This window comes from Xiphophorus maculatus, chromosome 20 (genome assembly GCF_002775205.1).
Source record: "Xiphophorus maculatus strain JP 163 A chromosome 20, X_maculatus-5.0-male, whole genome shotgun sequence".
Classification (NCBI taxonomy): domain Eukaryota; kingdom Metazoa; phylum Chordata; class Actinopteri; order Cyprinodontiformes; family Poeciliidae; genus Xiphophorus; species Xiphophorus maculatus.
Window position 1 is genome coordinate 5588271 of NC_036462.1, and position 22506 is coordinate 5610776.

Sequence of the window (22506 nt, forward strand, 5' to 3'; positions counted from 1 at the left end):
ACATTATAACTTTTTTAAACACAAAACTAGCTTAAGCTAAATCTGTGCAAAGCTTCTTCATTAATATTTTTGCACTTTGTCCCTCTTTTAAATAAACTAAAACACGGAGTCGCTAGCAGCCTCTTACTGCCGGGATTAGCTGGATTTGTGGAGGATCGCCGACTCTCATCATGGTAGTTTAATCTAAACCGGGATTCAGAGCCTGGATTTCACTGAAGCAGTTGGACTTCCTCTGCGCTGAGTCGGGTTTCCAGGTGAGCTCCTCTTCCTCCACTGACTGTCTCAGGTGGAGGAGGGAAGAGAGAAACAGCCTGCTGAGAAGCAGAGAGCAGAAAGCACAGATTCAATTTCCTGCAGCGCCGCCGGCCCTGGGGACGGACAACAAAGCCTGTTTAATTTTAATAAGAGTCAAGAAGTGAATCTGCACACAACGCTAATGAGGCTGCACAGCCGACATGGCGGCGCAGCAGCAGGAACATCTGCTGAGGCTGAACGCTTCACGGGTCAATCTGAGCGTCCGCCCTGCAGAGACGGACAGAAAGACGAGGGACGTTACAGAAACATGAAGACAATCTGACGGCCGAGCAGGACTCACAGACAGGACAGAAAAAGACGTTAAAAATCCAGATCCTAAAGGAATGAGAGGAGGAAATGTTTCTGAATCAGATTCTTTGATTTAAATCTGCAGCAAACTGAAATGTTTTCAGTCCTGATGTAAAGGAACCACCAGTTTCTGAACATCTGGAGCTTAAGCAAAAATCACTTCACGATTCTTATTTACTGCAATTCAGAATCCATCTGAATCTTGAAATGGATTTTAAAAAATAAAACAAATCAGCTGTCCGTCGGCCATTTTGTCGCTTGAACATACGCCGGCGCTAAAATCACCAAAACAAAGAGGATACAACACAAAGAATGAGATTCACTTTGGTTTGATCAAATTCCAGGGAACTCTAAGATGAAGAGCTTCATCGAGTTCAATCTTCACGTCGGGAAATACGATGATTAAACCGAAATCATCATGAAGAATCGTTTTGAATCAAATCAAAGATTCACATCCCTAATGCAAACTAAATGCTGCTTGACCTTTGCCCCCTGTGAGAACAGCCTGAGGAATAGGAATACGGGAGATTACCTCAGCCAGCCTGAAGAGGGCGCTCCCACTGGAACATTTCTGATATTCATTTATCTTCTCATCCCTCCAAAGTTTTCTTCCATCAGCCATTGAGCTGCTTAGCCATCCCTCCTCTTCCTCATCCTCTTCTTCCTCCTCCTCTTCCTCGTCTGTATTCAGATCAGCTGCTGTTGAAGCAGCTCAGCAGGATTTCCATTTTCAGCCTGATATAAAATTTATTGCTCGTGGGCTGCTGAGATCAAATACATGTTTGTGCACCCGGCCTGCTTTCTGTTGCCCTGACACACACATGCACACGAGCAACATGCACACACAAGTACACACACACATGCACACACACACATGCACACACACGCACACACACACACATGCACACACACACACACACACACACATGCACACACACACACACACACACACACTGTCATAAACCACTGAACCAGGATCAGATCTGCCTGCTCTTATTGTAGCAGCGTTGTTTCTCTTTCAGTCCCTCTGTGTGTGTGCGTGTGTGTGTGCGTGTGTGTGTGTGTGTACTTGTATATACTACATTTAAAGAACCATTATAACCACTTTGACCCACAAATTGAGGTCATGGTGGAAAGTGGGGACATTTTCCTGGTCCTCACTTTCTTTCAACTGGAATGCACTTCTGCTTGTTTGGTTTAGAGGGAAAATGTGAAGTAGGTTTTGGCTAAAGTTTAGGAATAGACTAGTAATGGTTTTGGTTAGGGAAAATTTCCAGGTTAACCATAAACACAGTTAGTAAAATGAATGGAAGTCAGATTAAAACAATAAATCTCAGATTTTTCCAGTTAATTTAAGCTCAAGCTACAGTTAATCTTTCAGGAAAGTGTTGTTCTTCTAAAGTTGACCTTATCAACGTTTTTCCAAACAGACGGATTTACTGAAGAAAATACGCCCTCTAGTGTTCAGTGCAGGTAAACACGGATTAACATTAATGTGAGGAAGAAACAAATGTCAGATCCAAACACGATAGTTTGGATTTCTAACCAACCAAAGACTGGAACCAAATCCAGCCTGGACCAATAAGTGGATCAATTCCCATACTGGAACCAATAACTGGATGACATATGGGGATCTTGGAAGCTCCTCTTCTAGCTTTAGATCTGGTTCTGGAACAGCAGAACCATTTGGACCTGGTTGTGAAGCAGCAGAATACTCACAATAAAAATTCTAGTTCTGACCCGTTCCAGAGAATAGAAAGTTAGAAATCTCCTTTATTGTCCCTCATTGTGGAAACGTTCTGTGCAACAGCAGCAAAAAGGTGATAGCCAGTAGATTCACACAAAGATGGGATATAAAATATATAAAAACAGAATAAAGAATAACAGTAAAGACAACATTTCAACATAAATATGCTACTTAGTTATTAGAAATGTAATACTGTGATCCAAGGGTGCGTGTCACTGAGTAGGTTAATTAAAATGTACAATGTGTGCATATGAGCAGTAAAAAGATGAATAATCTACAATAAAACTGTGTCAGCAGAGATGTGCAGCAGCCTAACTCTGTGGTTCATGAGGGACTAGAGACAAAAACCAGCTGAGCAGCAGCAGACCTGGAGAGAGAAGATATTTATGGATGTGTGAAACAAACTGGATCAATTTAGAGGTGCTGAAGAAGTGAGAAGCTGCAAATTATGAGCTAATTAAAACTCAAGCAGCAGGTCAAGCCCACTCCTTCAGCTCCTCAGGAAGGAGATTTTAGCATTCAGCTCTCTTCAATCCGCTTTAATCTGACTCCAGTCCGTCTGCCTAGGAAGTCCAGTTCGGTTGGTGAGGTGTGAACGTTAATTGACCTCTGACCTCTGGTCCTCCAAACCTCGGTCTGGGGTCGGTTGAAATGAACTCTGGTTCAGTTTGAATGTGAACACCAAGCGGACCGGAGATCGCTCCAGAAGCCGGAAGTGAAATACAGTGCAGGGAATTCTGGGTAAATACAACCAAAACTAACATGCTAGCCTAGCGCTAGCAACAGAAATGGCTCCTGGTCTTTAGCCAAAGACTAAAGAGAAATCCTCCAACTGCTAAAATCTGACGCCTCCATCTTGTTTCCATCTGGTGAAGAAGGAAGTTGCTCTCAGTGTCTTCAGAGGTTGTTGTGTCGTTTCCTTCAGTGGTTCTTGATGCAGCGCCCCCACAGGCCAGGAGGGGAACAGGTTGGTTTGACTCAGAGAACCACAGCAGCTGGAGGTGGAGCAGATGATGGAGTTCTGGTTTCAGGTGAGACTTTGTTCCTCCGCTGAGTGGAGATCACACCTGAACCTCCAGACCAGCCTGCTGGTTCTGGACCAAAGCCGTTTCTGTTTCCATCTGTTATTCTTGAAGTCTGTTAAAGTTCCTCCTGAACAGAATCTTTCAGACCCAAACTCTGACTCTGTGCAGAAAATATAAAGTAGATGCTAATCAAAGCTCTGCACATCCTGCGTTTTTCCTCTTCAGGATCTAATTATGGAAATCTATTCTGACCCGGAGACCCGGCTCATTAAAACATCCTGGTATCCTTGTCAAGTCGGGGCCCGTCACAAACGAACCGGCGGTCCGCTTCGGCCCCCAACCGATTGCTGAATAAATGCAGGTAGCGTTGCAGCGCGCCGCTTGTTAGCATGCTGCGCTACAAACACGCAGCCGAGGCCCGGCCTGCTCCGTTCAGCAGAATCCTGATGAGGCGCCGCAGGGTCCAGCACAAAAGGCCGCATTCTGCCTGAAAGATGAACCCGGGTCACAGCAGGGTTCCGGTTCCTCCCGAACCGGTTCCGGTTCCTTCCGACCCGGTTCTCGAGTTGAGAGACCTTCCTGTCTGAGTTTGGATCATCGATCCATTGATGGTTCTGTCCATTTCTCTGGAACAGTCTCCGTAGAGACAGACCTTTTTTAGACATTGGATTTATACATTTAACACTGAATTTGTAACTTTGTTTTCTGTTTTTACTTTATGTTCATCAAAGCTTTGAATTTACCTCCATGTGATTGTGTTCTGGTGACCCAAGCCAAAAAAGTCAGCACTAGATGGAGTTGAACAACTTCTAGCCAATCAAATGCCTCTCCTTTGGTCACATGACAAAGTGCTAGCTGGTTAGCATGGCTAACTGTTAAAGGCATCTTTTAGATTCTTCTCACTGGCAGAGAAACGTTACCTGAGGGGAAACGGTGTTTTAATGTGAAAAACTGAAGGAAGATCAGAGCTTCAGGAAGTTAAATTTATTTGAAGTCATATTTGACTTTCACTTAAAATATATTTGGTATATACAGCATTTTTATGACAACTGAAGGAAGCATAGTTACTGGATTGTGCTATAAAATATGATGGTGGCCCTTTAAGATGACATCACAGTTGGATAGTAACTAGTTAAATTTTTTAGTGTGTCTTAAAACAATGGAAAATTATACCAGAGTTAAATTTTTGCTTATTTTACCCACTTCTGACTCCAGTGAGTCATTTTGCTCTGTAAAATCATTTCTCTTGTTTAAGACGTTTTTCTTCCGTTAGATGATCAGAATCGGATCCAGAGTTTAAACGTCAGCAGGTCTGAATCGATAAATTGATTTTCTTCATGATTCTGGTGAATTCTGGGTCAGTTTCTGCTGAATATTGTGATTTTTGGACCTGCTGAGGAAATGATTCGATGCTTCCATCTTTCTGTTGTTTCCTCTCCTCATGTTTCCCAGTCAACAATGTGAGTGTGTTGCTCCTTTAACTAGGCCGCCGTGCGCGCTGCGCTGATCATACTTTCATTAGGTGTTGTAAATGTGACGAGCCCTCGGCGGGCCTCCGGAGGATCTGCGTTCATTAGTCTGTAAATCACAGTTTACGGAAGTTGATTGGAGGACATATGCTGCCAGTTAAACGCCGGAGGAGGAAGCTTCACTTCGCCACCCAGATCTGTAACGATACTTTAAAAATAAATCAGTTCAATCCAGTCATTCACCCCCACTGATCCCAGTTACCAGTCAGTTCATTGAGTTTATTTTTAAAATCGGTTTAAAAGTTCCTATCTAAGGAAACTTAGCAGAGCATCAAGTGTTTGACTGTCAGCTTTCAGTCCTCCTGACCAGCAGGGGGCAGCAGTGGAGAGGAATAAACTCCCATTTACCAAGAAGAAACCTCCAATAGAACCAGAACCAGAACCAGAACCTGGTTAGGTACCAGCGGCCATCTGCCACAAAAACAAACAGAAGAACTGAACCAGGAGAACTGAAAGTTAAAAGTTAACAGCAAGAGGACCAGGAAATGGCAGCATCATGTCAGCTGATGCTAATCAGAACATCTGTAGCTCCTGTAGAGAGGAGAAAAACTGAGAAAACAAAAAGTTTACAGTTAAAATAGCAAATCATGCCAAAGGGAGAGTAGCAGGAGGAGACAGCGGAAAGTGAAGCTGTTCTTTAGATCTTTGGTTTTGATTTTCCATTTCTCAACTAAAACTCAGATCCAGCCGAAGTCCGATGATCCGTTTCTCTCCTCTGTTCGGCTCTGATGCTGAACCTCTGGGAGAAACTGAGTCAGGACGTGAACAAACGCCGCAGCCAGCTTTCTCTTCTTCTTCTTCCTCTGTCCGGCAGCCAATCACGGCCTGGCTCAGTTTGTGCTGCGGCGCCATCAGGGAGCGGCTCACAGTGTCGTCTGAAGGCCGCCGCATTGTTCTGCGGAGCGGCTATCGCTGGATCGCGGCCGGCGCCGACATTTACATCGGCCTGGGAGAGCCGCTCCATGCTGGAATGGATCCGCTGCATCCAGTAAAGCTGGGCGAACGATGGCGAACTCCGGCCATTGTAGATGGAAAAAACAAAAAAAGGGAGGGGGAAATTTCAGCCAAAAACGCTGAAATTTTTTATCTATCTCTTTCAGTTCTGGAAGTGGAAAATTAATGAGAAAAAAACTCAGAAATGTTGAGATTAATCTCTGAAAATTTCTTGAAAAACCTTGAAAATGTCTTGGTTTCAAAAGTTGAAAATGTTCAACTCGATCTAGATGAAGCCAGTGAAGGACTGTAGAACCGGGTGGTGTAGAACTGGGTGGTGTCTCTATCCTCCTGGTTCTAGTCAGAACTCCAGCAGCAGCGTTGTGGACCGTTGGGTTGTCAATCAGACCTGTGAAGACGCTGCTGCAGGAATCAGAGCCACTAAAGAGAAACTAAAGCCTGGATGAGTTTCTCTGATCTGAAACTTTAGTCTCTGGTGCTGGAAATGTTCTGCAGCTGCTAGAAGGCCCACTCTGGAACTGGCTTTATGTGGCTCTGGAGGTCAGAGGTCATCCTGATCTCTAGTTTCCAGCTGGAAGAACTGAAGCTGTTTGTTTTGTAGGTTTAATTCTTCAAACATTAGAGCTCTGTGCTGCTGGTTTTCACCCTAAAGGATAAAAACTGAAAACAGCAACAGGTTTATTCTTGTTCATTCTGGTTTGATGGTTCTGAGAGAAAAACTTTGTGTTCATTTCCTGTTTTTTTCTGAGACATTCAGAGGGAAATAATGGGAGCAAAATGAATCCAAACAGGTTCAAATGGAGGAGCGGATGGCTCACAAATGAGTGATGCTACGCTTGTTTCACATCATCTCAGCCGGATAAACCCAGAAACAGAGCAGCTCTGTGAGCCAGGAGGAACTTCCTGTTTCCACCAGGAGGAACTTCCTGTTTCCTGCTACTTCCTGTCTGGGCTCAGCTCAGCCCCACCTCTTCCTGTGAATCTTCTCCCTCTGAGCTCATCTTCATTCTGCCTTCATCCTCACCTTCCTGTTCGTCTTCAGCAGCCAGGTGAAGTTCAGGGCCGTAGGACAAATGAGTTACCAGTGTCAGATTAGAGAGAGGGGCGAGCGAGCGGCTGATGAATTATGGAAGCAACAAGAGACCTGATTTAATGCCGGACCCGGGAAAAGGCTTTTAATGTGAAAGGAGTTGAGTGGAGGTGTGTGTGTGTGTGTGTGTGAGTGAGTGTGCGTGTGTGTGTGCGTGTGCGTGTGTGTGTGTGTGTGTGTGTGTGTGTGTGTGTGTGTGTGTGTGTGTGTGTGTGTGTGTGTGTGTGACCAACCTCAGGTGATGCCAGATTTAAATGGTTTAGAAGGTCAAAGGTCAGTAAGCGTCTGTGTTTTCCTCCAGGTCCAGAGAAAAGCAGCTACTCTGACCTTCTCGGCTGGTTTGGGTTTTTCTGCTCTGGTTGTTTCCAGGTTGCAAAACAACAGACATTATAGAGGAAACCTGGAGTGTTGCCTTGATTCTCCATGGCAACCCAGTCCGCTCCTTCAGACTAGCCAGCAGCAGTTAGCAAACATCTGCTGAGCTCATGATAGGAGCTGCTGCTCAGAGGCAAGAATGTTGTCTGCGCCTCTCTTGTGTCTACTTCCTGTTTGTCTCCAGTTCCTGCTGTCTCTGCAGTTTTAGTTTGTTTGGTTTTACCTCCATAAAGTTTATCTTTATGGATTTTTAGATCGTTTTGGACTCGTCTCTGCAGTCAGACCCGATCAGGAGGTTCTGGTATCACAGACGTTGTAAATCAGCTGTTGCAGCTCTTGGTTCCGCCTGATTTATCCGTGAAACGGGACAAACGTCCGTCTCTGCTGCAGCTTGACCCGATCGGTGTCAGCAGAGGAGCTGCGGGCCGGCGCCGAGAAATAAAGGCTGAGTGAAAGTGAGACGGATGAGGAAGATTAGAGGATGAAAGGACGGAGCGAGCGAGCCAGCGGGCCGTTAGCAGTCTGAGCGCGGAGTCATTGTTTCACAAATAAAATGATAATCATCATGTAGAATCCATCAGAACCGCCGACAGGAGCAGCGAGTCAGTAAGTGGAGCTTGTTGCTTTCTGCTTCATTTCTCCGTCTGCAGGAGAAAAACAGCGAGCTGATGAACGCTCGAGTGTGTGTGTGTGTGTGTGTGTGAGTGTGTGTCTGGGTCTGCGTTTGTGTGTGTTAATGTGTGTGTTGCAGAAAATGAGAGGTTGTAATGAAACGGTAATTGCGGCAGTGAGCCGGGTCAGGGTAATTAAGTGTTATTAGTTTCTCTGTTTCACCTTCAGAGCTCAAATTCTTCCTTGACAACATCCGTCTGGTTTAGAACTCCGGATTCGGCTCGGAACCGGTCCGGATCCGGGATGTTTTTCCAGGTCTGACTCTGTGAACAGCCGGTTCTGTAACTGGATGTGGTTCTGCGGTTGTTCTCATCATGAGGTAGAGGTTATTACATTTTCAGCACATTTAAAGGCCACAGAGTCACGAGGCAGAACAGGAGGAGCTGCAGACGAAACAGTTCCCTGAACCAGTTCTCCTGTTCCCTGAACCAGTTCTCCTGTTCGCTGAACCAGTTCTCCTGTTCCCTGAACCAGTTCTCCTGTTCGCTGAACCAGTTCTCCTGTTTGCTAAACCACTTCTCTTGTTCCCTGAACCAGTTCTCCTGTTTGCTGAACCAGTTCTCTTGTTCGCTGAACCAGTTCTCCTGTTCCCTGAACCAGTTCTCCTGTTCGCTGAACCAGTTCTCCTGTTCCCTGAACCAGTTCTCCTGTTCCCTGAACCAGTTCTCCTGTTCGCTGAACCAATTCTCCTGTTTGCTAAACCAGTTCTCCTGTTCCCTGAACCAGTTCTCCTGTTTGCTAAACCAGTTCTCCTGTTCCCTGAACCAGTTCTCCTGTTCCCTGAACCAGTTCTCCTGTTTGCTGAACCAGTTCTCTTGTTCGCTGAACCAGTTCTCCTGTTCCCTGAACCAGTTCTCCTGTTCAGTGAACCAGTTTTCCTGTTCAGTGAACCAGTTCTCCTGTTTGCTGAACCAGTTCTCTTGTTCCCTGAACCAGTTCTCCTGTTCCCTGAACCAGTTCTCCTGTTCAGTGAACCAGTTTTCCTGTTCCCTGAACCAGTTCTCCCGTTCGCCAGTTCTCCTGTTCGCTGAACCAGTTCTCCTGTTCAGTGAACCAGTTTTCCTGTTACCTGAACCAGTTCTCCTGTTCGCTGAACCAGTTCTCCTCCAGTTTACTGAACTTTACTTCCTTCAACATTTTCATCTCATATTTCATGCAAACATGTCCAGTATCGATTCACAGGCTTTTAATTTGCTGGATAAAATAAATGTTTTAAAATATACAGTATAACATGTAAATACAGATATTTATACAACCATGAATTACAATAAATTACACTTTAAAATGATACTGAAACGAAAAATAAAACATATATAATGCAACATTTCTCACAAAAATCTTTCGGAACATTTTTGCAAACATATAAAAATATTTGTTAAAAGTTTAACTATATGTGAAACTGAAAAGATACAATAAAAAAAATAATATATTTGAACTTTTAATAAATTGAATTATTATATATGATCTAAAATCTATGTAATTGGATTATATGTTATAGATAATAAATTATAGAAAATATATAATTGAATGAAAATGAATTATAATAACTTAACATTATTATTAGATCATTTTTTAAATAAAAATATCTACAATTATTGACCTATGAAAGGTCACAATAATGAAAAGGTTTGAATGAATTTAGTTTTTTTTGTAAAAACAGCAAAACATCCCATAATATGAAGGTTTTGCTTCATATTATGAAAGCTGCTTGTTGTTTGCTGCAGTAAAACACATGCAGTGTGTTTGAGCCACAAGGTCCAAATAACTCTTTACAGTGACCTGACCTTTGACCTTATTGGAATTAGCAGAACCTTTAATCCGGCAAACGTCAGCGCGACTCTGCAGGGATCAGAGGCTAATTAGAGGAAAATCAACTGGAAAACAGAGTTTCTCCAAACCTTTCCTGAAGAATGGAGTTCATTTCCTTCCATCAAGAACTTCCTGGGAACGGACTGAATAATCCTCCGACCTATCACAGGTCTTGTGTAATTACTGCGACCGGGTCCGCTCTCAGCCGGGTCAAACTCATTCTCCAGCATTCACCGCTTTTTCTTCTTCATGTTTTTGATTTTCTTCCAGAAACCTGTCAGAAATTTCCCAGCAAACACACCGCAGGTTTAATCAGAGTAAAACGACCAGAAGACCCTAAAGGACGCAGGTCCTTAAAAAGGTCCAACCAGTTCAGCTCAGTGGAGACAAACCAGAACCAGTTCGGTCTGCTGGGGTCCAAACCGAACACAGCAGACTGGGAACGAGTCGAGGAAATGAAAACTTCAAATCTTAAAAAATGTAATTAGTTCAGCAGTTCAAAGGATGAGGATGACGAACACCTGGATCGACCAAGAGAGTCCAGGAAGGTCCAAAAGATCAGGTTCTGAGTTACTGGTCCAAAACTGGATCCAGTTCAGGTTCCACAAAACAGATGTTCTGGGTCTGAGCTTCTGATTGGTTAAAAACTCACAACCATCTGTTTAGTCCAGACACTCTGGATGTTTTCCTCCTCTTGGTCCAGTCGACCAGGTTCTACTGGAACCAGAACTCCATCGTCTGCTCCACCTCCAGCTGCTGTGGTTCTCTGAGTCAAACCAACCTGTTCCCCTCCTGGCCTGTGGGGGCGCTGTACCAAGAACCACTGAAGACACTGAGAGCAACTTCCTTCTTCACCAGATGGAAACAAGATGGAGGCGTCAGATTTTAGTGTTGGAGGATTTCTCTTTAGTCTTTGGCTAAAGACCAGGAGCCATTTCTGCTGCTAGCGCTAGGCTAGCACGTTAGCTTTGGCTGTATTTACCCAGAATGCCCTGCGCTGTAGTCCACTTCCTGCTTTTGGAGCAGTCTCCGGTCCGCTTGGCGTTCACATTCAAACTGAATCAGAGTTCACTTCAACCGAACCCAGACCGAGGTTTGGAGGACCAGAGGTCAGAGGTCAATTAGCGTTCACACCTCACCAACCAGACCGGAGTTTCTAGGCATACGGATTGGAGTTGGATTAAAGCAAACGCTTCCTTTCAGCCTTTAGTTTGAATTTGCTAAATCTGTTGACATAATGGTGTAGGTTTGGATTTTCTCGTCAGATAAAGTTCCAGCTGAACATTTTTCCTTCTGACTCGTTCTCCTCCGCTCTTTCCTTTCAGATCCCTCAGATCAGCTACGCATCCACGGCCCCGGAGCTGAGCGACGACCGCCGCTACGACTTCTTCTCGCGCGTGGTTCCTCCAGACAGCTTCCAGGCGCAGGCCATGGTGGACATCGTTAAGGCCATGGGCTGGAACTACGTCTCCACGGTGGCGTCGGAGGGCAGCTACGGCGAGAAGGGGGTGGAGGCCTTCATGCAGCTCTCCAGAGAGGCAGGTGAGACGGAGTCCGGGTCTGGTTCTGAAACCAGAACCTGCTGGTTCATGGTGGCGCTCCGTTTCTATCAGGACTGATCTTACTGAGACATTGTTACATGAGCTGAAGATACAAAGTGTGATTTTTACCAGCACACCTCCAAACCTTATGTGGTGAGTTGTTAAAGGGGCAGGTTTACCAAACACATAGTATCATTTTATTATGGTATAGTAGCTTTGTTACCTTCAGTTGTCATAAATAGCAAACATGACTTAATTAAATTTGACTTTTAATTTAATGTCTTGAAATTGGGCCTCTGTCTCTTTAAAAACTCCTGCTCTTTCTGAAGCTCCGCCTCCAGGAAGTCATGCCAACATGGCTCCTCTGTTAACCCTTTAACGTTTTTACCAGAGAAGCAGCTCCTGTCATGAGGGGCTGTTCGATAGTCTCCCCGGCTCAGATCGGCGGCCATTTGTGCATTTCCAGATCAGCTTGTGGTTATATTTGTCATGAAGGTGTTTTACTGTTTTACTTTTAAATATTTGCATAATACCGTCACTTTAAAAACATTATCCTCCAACTACTTCCTGTTGTCTTCTTCATGGTTTTTGTCAGTGGTAACCTCCGGTTGTTGATCATGTGACTCATGTTTCCATTGGACTTTTCCAAAATAAATCTATTTCTATTAGGCAAATAAAAAAATCACCTCATCGTAGCGCCAAAACGTTTTAGCAAATGCGTTTTTTCTTAATTAGCGTGTTTCTATGTCAAATTGTGCAATTATCTGGTCCATGGAAACGCAGATACAGAAACTACAAGAAAATGTGGCAAATCATTTATGTTCCAACAACAAACTGCTGTGAACAAATAAAAATCATCAAAAATGATCGAAACAAATGATTTACTTTGAGCAGCAGAGATGAAGTCTGTTTATGTGACGTTCTGCTGACTTTCAGGATCTTTAGTTTTTATTCTGTTGGACCTGGATAATCTACAGAAGGTTTTCGCTTGTTGTGAACGTGTGGTTCACTCCTTCACTCCTCAGAAACAGGAACTCATGTCAGAGTGATCAGCTGAAGAGTCCGGCCTCCACCTTCGACTTCCTCTGGAAATGTTTTCTGATCAGGTGTTGTGACCTGAAGCTCAGGACAGCCGGTTCCCCAGTGCAGCTCTGGCTGCTCTCCAGTCGCTCACTGGTTGTGAACGACTGAATGCAGTGAAGAACTGGCCTGTTTGCTGAAGTCCTTGATGGAGACTAACTTCCTGTTTCTGTGCCTCGGGTTGATTTATGACATTATTAAATCTGTGAACTCATCTTCATGAGTAAATTCTGGATTTTATTTATTTATTCACAGAAAAACAAGCAGCAGATTAATGAAGATTTAACGCTACCAACTGTGACCAGTGTCCCTGCTGCAGCAGCTGCTGGTACCAGCACTCCTGTTGCCATGGCAACGCTGCAGCCAGGCACTTTCACACGGCTCCGTTTGCTTTCAGACATCAGGATCTGGACCCGCTAATAGAACCAGAGCCTGAGCTCAGCTAACGGTCTCTCTGGACCCGCTAACAGAACCAGAGCCTGAGCTCAGCTAACGGTCTGTCTGGACCCGCTAACAGAACCAGAGCCTGAGCTCAGCTAACGGTCTCTGTGGACCCGCTAACAGAACCAGAGCCTGAGCTCAGCTAACGGTCTGTCTGGACCCGCTAACAGTGTTTGTAAAGTTACACATTAAGAAGTTAACTGCAATAATTTGGGTTTTAAATTTTAGCCTGCTGTTAGAAAAGAAATGTGTGTAGCGTTTTTCAAAATCTTATTTACTCTGCTTTTTCTTTTGCAACTGCCACAGTTTCAAACTAACTATTTAGTTTCAAACTAACTATTTATTTAGCGAGCTAAATATTGGGGTGACAAGCTAAGTATTTAGCTCTAGGCTAAATGTTCTGAGCCAAAAAAATTTGCTTCAAACGTAATATTTAACTTTGAGCTAAATATTTAGCTAACATGCTAATTCACTTGCTAATATCGGAAGTGGACTACCAAAATAAAAGCTGAGTCTTCATAACTTTCTAAATTCCTGCTGTCGAATCGCTTCATTTTGTTTCTTTTCCCTTTTTGTCCAACATTTAAACTGAAAACAAAGGATGAGCCGTTTGAACGGCAATCCAGACGTTTAGCAACGTTCAGTCTCACCGAATAGAAGTTCTAGAGACCCAGCTTTTATTTTGATAGTCCAATCTCGCTTATTTCCAAGTGAATTTGCATATTAGCTGAACTTTTAGGTCTGAGCTAGCTAGATTACAAAGTAAATATTTAGCTAGTTCAGATCTGAATACTTTTTCTGGAGCCAAATAGTTACTCATTACTGGAGCTAAACTTCTAGTTTCTAAGCTAAATATTTGGTTGCTAACTACCAGACATGATGCTTTTTGGCTACATGTGTCCTGTACAGTACAGTGTCTTATTTCTGTTTGAAGCTAAGAAATATTTTGGAGTTGTTCTTCTATTTATTTATAGTTATACAGACACAGATTTCCTCTTCATGTTTGGTTTCCACCAGCAGCCAGATGTCATGTAACAAACCAAAGAGTCTAAACATGAAAAATGAGAATATGTGGCAGAATTAGAACGAAATCAGAGCGAATAGTGACATTTTAAAACAGGGATGAAACATATTAACGTTTAGTTCTCGGCTTTACAGAGAGAAATTCTGATTTTGCTGAGAATCAGCAGAAGTTTTTTGGGTCTCAGTGGAGTCGGAGCGTTTGGACGCCGCAGCGATCTGAACGCCGAAACAAAACGCGCTTTGCTCCAAAACGCGCCGCAGATCAAACTGTTGACTCACAGAAGCTTGAAAGCTTGAATTAATTAGAGCTCCCGGTGTTGTTGATTGCTCTCTGAATAATCTCGCTGACATTTCCAGCAATCTGATGACTCTCTGCAGCTCAGCGGTCAGGAGGCATCCTGACATTTGCGTGCAGGAGTTTTTAGAGGATTATGAAAGGACGCGGCGGTGCCAGGAGCGCGGAGGACGCCCCACAGATCCAGCAGCACCGAACGGCGGGCCGGCGCCTGCACCCGGCTCAGCCGCCGAGCATTGATCTGTGGCAGCTTTAAACTGGATTGGATTAAATGAAGTTCAGCGGTCCCTCAGCCGCAGCGCTCCGTTTAATGGAAATGTCAGAAGAAACTGTAATCAAACTGGAGGAACTGGGACGGTTTCAAAGGTTCAGCAGAAATGTTTCAGTCAGCCGGTTCTGAGCCAAAAAAATTCTGGTTCTGGTTGTCTGGGTCAGCGGACCGCCTCATCAGAATCAGAGGCATCAGAATCAGAACCGCAGATTAGACCCAGTTTTACATTTCTTCACTGTCGTGTGGACCTGTTATTCAGATAACACACACACACACACACCTGTTGCACGGTGGATCTGTTGCTCTGATTTAATGGGAATGTCAGTAGAACCGGTAATCAAAGTTCATTTAATTTCAGTGAAACTTCCCATTCGCAGCGCCTCGTGTTGGGAACCCTTCATGTTTGGGAACCCTTCATGTTTGGGAACCCTCTGGGCTTTTCAGTGGTTGCTAGCACAGCCTGACTCTCTTGCTGGTCTTCAGTCTTGCTAAGGAAAATGATTATTTAATGCTAAAATACACTTAATCTTACGACATGTGTAAAGGGATAGCCAACACTTTATTTGGAACAGTTTTCTGTGGAGCATGGGGGAAGCAGGGCCTTTTCTTCCCTATTGACACAACAGAGCAATAAATTTGCATTCCAATGGGAGTGGGGGCTACGCAGGTGTCTGTGAAATCTCATCTTAGGACGTTTGGCGCCAGGGATCTTCCGTATCAGGCAGAGATGACCACGGGGTAGTCCGCCCTCTGCTTAGATAAAAAACAGACACCTTTGCTATAAATCAGGAAGTCCCAACTTTCTTTGGGGGCCTGAGGGAGTTCTAATTGGTCGAAGAGCAGAACGCCTTCTTTGCATATATTAAATAGAGAAACACCCTTTTGGTTTATAGTTTCAGGTCATCACCGGAGGGGAGAGTTTTTTCATCTTTTCTCCACGTGGGCGCCTTTGTCTGTCTCTGTGTTTGTCTGTCTACCCCTTGTGTGTGTTTTTATTTTTATGAGAAAATGCATATCTCTGTTCCTCTGCAGTTTTGTTGTTCATTGCTTGGTATGGAATTAAACTCTGTGATCTGTGACGTCAACACGCTTTGTTGTTGTTTCGTTTTAGCAGCACGCGGTCGCTGCACTCGCCAAGGACTCGAGGAGAAAAGAGGAAAAGAGCCAAACGTTTTGTCCAAAGCTAGCAATTAATTGATCCTCTTTCTTAACAGTCTCCTGCTCAGTTTCAGAGTTTAGTTGCGTCTCTGCCTGTTGAAATGTTTTATTGTGTAGGAGACCAGAATCCGTCTGGACTGGAGAGCGAGATAAATCAGACACCATCAAAGTAAGACCTCCTGATGGTTCCTCCTGTTTTGGTTCCCCCTGGTGGCAGGCTGGGTGCAGTGCGGTGCGTAGGACGCCCAGGTTTGGCCACCAACTCGTCCGTTTGTCTGACTGATTCTCCTGCTGAGCCGCCGACTCTTTGGCAGCTCCACCGTCAGAAACGCGGTTAGAGACGCCGTAGTTTCCGTAGTTTCCGTAGTTTCCTCTGACCTTCTGAAATGAACAAACCGACTCGGTTTATTGGACGCTTTGGTCTGGATCGGTTTTTCTCTGCTCATGAATGAAATCATCACTTTAAAGCAACTTTTTGTATTTTACTGAAGAATTAAATTGATTTGATCTGAAACACTGAAGGTTTTCACTGTCCTCAGAATAAACCAGTCCAGCAGCAAACTGTCATGTAAACTGGTTTCCAGTCAGTCTCAGTAATGGACCAGCAGAGGAATTACAGGAGCGACCTGACGGAGTCGGCGCTGACCCGTTTTCCTCTGAATCAGCAGGACAGGAAGCTGCTCTCCATCCACCAAAGTGCTGAGTGGCCCTGAAGGAGGAACCGGCAGCTTCTCATTGTCCTGTTTGCTTCTTCAGCACAGGCCTCAGCCGCAGGTTGATTTAAATTCAAATGTTTGCGTCTGCAGCGTCAGACTGTTACAGTATCACAGACTGACGGAAAAAAAGCTAAAAATGTGTCCGATTTTCATTTTTGCCAAAGCAGCAACTCTGATTCTGCCGGCCGGGCGGCGCTCCGGGGCCATAAAGTCATAAAAGTTCTTTATGGATATTCCCAGGTTTCTATTTAATTATGAGTTCATGTTGGTTTTTACTCTGGGGTCTGAAGCTGCGCCACAAACACAGCAAACGAGCATCGATGTGCAACGGTCAGCCTGGAAAAGCCGATAAATTCTGATAAATGACTCAGTTTTATGGTGAGAGCCACAAAAAACTGGAGGTTAAAATTAACAAAAGACAGAACAAAGTTTTTTCCCTGAAACTAAACGTTAACAAACAGATTCCCTCCTGACGGGGAGCGGCTGCTGATTCTGCCTGATTTTTTTCCATATTTCACAACAAATGTCATCTGGAGGAAATCTGCAAAACAAACCATTTCAGTTCAAGTATATTCCCATTAATTCTAGTTATCAGCTAATGCATCAGCTTGCAGCATTCAGTCCTCCTCACCAGCAGGGGGCGACAGTGGAGAGGAAAAACTCCCCTTAAGTAGGAAGAACCTCCAGCAGAATCAGAGCCAGAACCGGGTTCGGTACCAGCAGCCATGGAGGTTTGAGAAGAGAGAGACAGAGAAGGAGAACTTCCTGTTCTCAGGAGAGGAAGAACGACGAGGAGATCAGAACCACAGCCAATCAGAACGCCTGCTGCTACGCAGAAAAAACACAAAGGTAACAGGAAGTAACAGGAAGTAATGCTAATTGGAGAGTAGTAGGAGACGAAAGTGGTTCTCTGAAGACATTCTGACATGGTTCATCCTAAACTCCGTTTCCGACTCTGTTCCTGTAATCCGGCCGTTAGCTTCAGCCGTTAGCTGCTGCTGCTGCAGCTGCAGCTCGTCCTGCAGAATCTCAGGGTGTTGAGACGTTTAATGGCGTCCTGCAGGCAGCATGAATATTTCATTTGGCCGCTTCATGTGAGCTGCAGCTGCTGCTTCACTTTAAAACACGCCTGCTTTCAGATGCCCTCCTAAAAACCAAACATCCAGCAGCATCTGGTGGCTCTAGCTCTGTTCCAGGTGAGGATCCTGTAGATCTACAACCTCCAGACACTGAAGCTGTTTGAGTTCAAAAAGAGGAGAAGGAATTCAACCTCCTGGTGTACGAACAGTTCCTGAACACCGGCTGTCCAGGTCCAGTTACTGGAGCTCTGAAGTAAAGCAAAGTCCTTCATGTAGAGTCGATAAGTTTGATTTAAAGCCTCTGGTAGCTGAATTGTGATGATGTGATGAAGAGGAAAACATTAAAAATCTGCCAGCTCCTGAATGATGCCACCAATTTTTCTCTGAATGAGACGACGAACCTGCAGCCTGGTAGCAGATCCTCTGACCTTCAGTTTGAGCTGCTGCCAATCTGTTCCTGTCATGTTGCTCTGATGCCGAAGCTCTGCTGAGTTTCACATCTCCAGTTTATTCTGACTGGAGTGTTAAATTTTTTTAACACAATTAATCCCTTTTTTGTTATTTTAAACAGACAAAAGTTCGAGCTGGAACCTTTCTGTTTGCTTGTTTCTGGTTTGCCTGTAAAGCTGACGCACAGCTACATCCGCTAACAGCAGCCATAGACGAACAAAGTGGCTTTTTCAGCACACTGGGTTTTAATTTCTGCTTCTAAACGATTTGATTGTCGCGTTCTAGTTGTGCTACAACGAGTTAGCCTTTGAGTGAAGCTATGCTAGCCTAAAATAGCATCTCAGTGCTAAACATGTAGCAGCTAATGCTAATGTCAGCGTCCAGATTTCTAAAGAAGATCAGAGAAACTCTGGAAAAGTGAATGGATAGAAAAACACTTTGCTCCAATCTGATGGTTAAAGAACCTGAAGAACAGATTAAAAACTGTAAATATATTTGAGCTCATATGTTTTTGAATTGAAGACGTTGCTTAATTGATTAATTACAGACCCTGTAATAAACTCAATTAAATTTTTAATCCAGTTCTTTCACTAATTATTTTCTGACCCTCTGAAGATTGAGCTCAATGCTCTGAGCGCCCCCAAGTGGTGAGAAAATTAACCAAATTATTCAGAAAGTAGGTCATGCTGTCAGCATCTGGCATGCTGAGGTGAGAGAATCTGCATCAGCGCACATGAAGCGTCTGCATAGTGTATAAAATTCAAAATAAAAAATACTTTATTGATGCCAAAGGGAAATTAAATCAGCAAGTCGATGATGCTATGTTAGCTTAGCATCTGGAGCTGTTAAGTTAAAGACAGAAGGTCAAAACGTCTGTGGAGTTTATTACCTGCGTGGATATAAACCAGGATGGTAAATGGGTTCTGTGTGACTCTGGGGTATTTCAGGCAGCTTTATGAATAGTTTTAGTTGTTTTTGAGTGTCTTTGTTTTACTCTGGAGGCTTTATTGTTACCAGAGTGTTTTTATTGAAGTGTAAATGGAGGTTTTCTGTCCTGGTTTTGGTGTCGTTGGATCCTGGCATCTGTTCCCGGCTCTCGGCGGTGGGTTGGCGTGTGCCTCGTGTTTTCTTGGCTCCAGGCATCATGAATGAGACGGAGGGGAAAGAGCAAACTGCCTTGGCGTGTGGCTCTTCATCGTTTTGAAGAACATAATGAGAGTTTTCTGTGAAACCACTGAGATGTTGCACCACTCTTCCATGCAGACGTTAGTCAGACCTTTGTGACGCAGCTCGTGTTCTGAATGCTGGCTGCGGTGTAAGGAGATGATTACAGCGTCAGCAGGCTCGACTCTTTGACCTGCAGAGAGCATTTTATCTCCAGTGCTTCCAGTTAAAAACTCTCCCAGTCGGCGCGACGCTGGAACCCTTCCTGTCAAATCAACAGCTGCTCTACATCAGCTGGAAAGAAGCGATAAGAGCAGAAAATGTGTCTGAAATCAGCATTCTGCCTCCTGACACGCCGGGGAGCTGTAAATGGGAGCCATGGGAGTGTAACTGGGAGTAATGGATGTGATACGGCGTTTATCTGGGGGGAACTTCTCCTGGTTGACAGGTTTTCCAGTGAAACGGAGCAGCAACCTGCTGGGAACGACAGAAAATCCTGTTCTATTAGGTTTAGCATCGTTGCTGCGTTTGTTCTGCAGAGTGTCACGCCTCGGAGCGCGACACGGGAACAGAAACGCAGAGATTATGTTTGATCATCCGACAAAATCAATAACTGATGGAGCTGCTGTCATGCGGGGACTCCTCTGTGTTTTCCCATCTGAGTGCATTAAAACATTAAAAAGAGCCGCCGACATGCAGGCGCTGGCGATGAGCTCATCCATCAGCTGCCGCTCCGCGCCGACATCACAGTCATAACATCACATATGAGCCGATCCATCACCCTGACGCTCCGCAGGCTGCGGCAGAACCAGCCTCCGCCGCTCCGGCCTCAGAACCCAAAGGAACCTCCAGCTCCAGTCCGGCCCGCTGGACGTCTAAACAGGAGACAGACAGACCGAGGAAACCGTGTGGGGAGAAACCGAAGCCTCAGGATGACAGCAGGCAGCCAGGATGGACTCATGGTGCGACTGCTGACATTTTCCATCACTGTGCAAAGTGATGTTTACGCTTTATTGTGAAGGGTCATTAGTCTTGTTCGTGGAGGGTCTTGGACCTGGTCTTGGTCTTGGTCTCGGTTCTGGTATGGGTCTTGGACCTGGTTCTAGTCTTGGTCTCAGATGGACCCACCTTGACTCCATTTCTGCCTCCATTATTCTCTGAAGCTGATCTGTTTCAGATCCTGTTAATAATTGGCTCAGTTTTAACAAACTGAATTGAATTTAACTGAATAAAACATCTCTGGATGTTCCACCTGCACAAGGTTTTCCTCTGGTTCTGGTCTGACCCGAACCATTACAGAACCACTGGACCTACCAGAACCAGAGGACCGGTCTGGTACCGGAAACATTCACCTTACCTGGTTATTTGTAAAAACCTGGGCCTGTTCCTGATACAACAGGTGAGCGTTGCCATGGCGACCCAGCGTGACCCCGAGGTCGTGGTCCCGCTGTGCAACACAGAAACCATCTGTCTCCCTTGCTGCTCACTGCCTGCCTCATCCAGCGCCTCTAATTTCCTCCCATGGATTAGAAATAATTAAGTCACAAATAATTGCAGCTATTATGTTGATCCAATTAGCCGCCGTTAGCCTGCAGCCGGGATGAAACCCGCTGGATCAAAGGAGGCAGCCGGACGGGTCCACCAGGACTGGACGGGTTCACCAGAACCGGACGGGTTCACCAGGACCGGATGGGTTCTTCAGAACCGGACGACCACACTGGCTCAGTGTTATGACCTTTAACCTTTAACCTTCTGACTGAGGCCTGTAGAGTTTTAGATGGCGCTCTTGAGCTTCACACTGTGACCTCTGACCTTCATCATCTGACAGGATGATGAACTTCCAACGGTTTGGAGATGACCTTTGACCTTTCCCAGATTGATGGTTGCCTCTCTGAGGTCATTGCTGATGGTGTATGGAGCTAAATTAGTTCCAAAAAGTTTGTTCAGATAAAACTGAAAAAAAAAAAATTACTTTTCAGATTAAAGTTTTTTTTTATTTTTACAATCTTTATGCCCCCAGTTTGGCTCCATAGTTTTGACTCTGACTTTTCTTCCCACTTTTCCAAACGCCGATGCATCGTAACGTGTTCTAATCTGGATTAGGATTAGGTGGCTGTATATTTAAAAACTCATGAAACATAAATTTTCTCCCTGGTTGTATGTTTACTATTGCAGCTATTCTAATATTCGTAACAAAGGCGTTTAGTGGAGCAGGAAGGAGGCGCAGCAACAGTTTCCATACATTAGAAGTTATTATTTGTGTTTGGATGATTAAACAGTCACTCATCTGTCAGACTGAAACGTTCAGGAAAAATAATCCTCCCAGCTTCAGCTCAGTTTCTCTTTTTCCTTTTTCTCCCTTTGTTCTCGAGCAGAAGTGGGAGAAAGTCGTTTCTGATGCCAGCCTGCAGGTTGGATGTGGATAATTCCTGGGTTTCTGTCCATATGGAGATCCTGCAGGCTGTGGCGTGTTGCACTGCAGGCTTTCAGAGACACGCAGGGAAAACAGACTCTCTGTGGAGATAAATCAGGCTGAATTCAAGCGGAATCATCCTTTAATCTGAAATGAAAACAACTCCAGAGGCTTTATTTTTAGCTGCTGGCTGCCATCAAACACTCATCAGATCCTCTTTGTCAGTGCGAAGACCTTCTGCTGTGTCATAACGAGCTTCCATGAGGCTGAACTGTGAAATGCTGGGGCCGAGGCGCCAAGCAGGACGGAGCGGAGCTGAGAGGAGCTCATTTCCATGCGTGCTGAAAGAATGTCTTCCTCCGTTCACTCCCACATCCCAGCGCTCAGCTGGAGACGTCTTCTGACTGAGCAGCCGCCTCTGTTCTGCTTCCAGCTGCTCCAAGTGTTTCCACCTTCCTTCACCTCGCTCTGAGCAGAACCTCCTCTCAGTCATCCTCCCACATCATCATCAGGATGAAGCTCAATTCGCCGACCTCGTCAGGATGCTGCGACAAGCCAGAAGCTCACCACGCGTTTCTGCAGCAGCCAGCGCTGACATCCTCCACGTCCTGCTGCTGCAGAAACACAGAAACCTCCTCTATGAACTGCAGCTCATCCTGCACATCCTGGGAAACTGAGTCAGTCTTCTTCACCTCCTCATCATCAATACATATGTCTTGGTAGGTTTGGTCGGTCTGAGACTTGGAGGATCCCAGTGCATCTGATCCCAGTGAGATTTTCCCAGTAGCACCATAAACAAGCTGCAGCAGGTTAGCATTAGCCCCAGCCGTATCGCAGCAGGAGGGACGTTTTGGTTTGGGGGCTTCGTCTCCCTGTAGGTCGTGACCTGATCCAGGACCTGGAGGGCAGATTGAGTCAGAAGGGATCAGATGGGTCCAGGACTGAGAGCCAAACACACAGAACCAGCTGTCATCATGATGACCAGAGCTCCCAGTTCAAGCACCAGCAAGAGAACAACGGCCGGATCAGAACCTGCAGCAGAGCGTCTGCATGAATCTGTGCAGAAAAGCC

At 45.0% G+C, this 22506-nt stretch overlaps 1 protein-coding gene across 1 annotated transcript in view; it reads left to right on the forward strand.

The window, feature by feature from the left end:
- The window catches only part of LOC102219775 (metabotropic glutamate receptor 7-like), a 70870-nt gene that overhangs the window by 17690 nt on the left and 30674 nt on the right, over positions 1–22506 (forward strand). The window contains exon 2 of the mRNA XM_005811403.3: positions 11130–11346. Coding sequence (XP_005811460.2) covers positions 11130–11346 — 217 coding nt within the window. The remainder of the gene's footprint in view (positions 1–11129; positions 11347–22506) is intronic.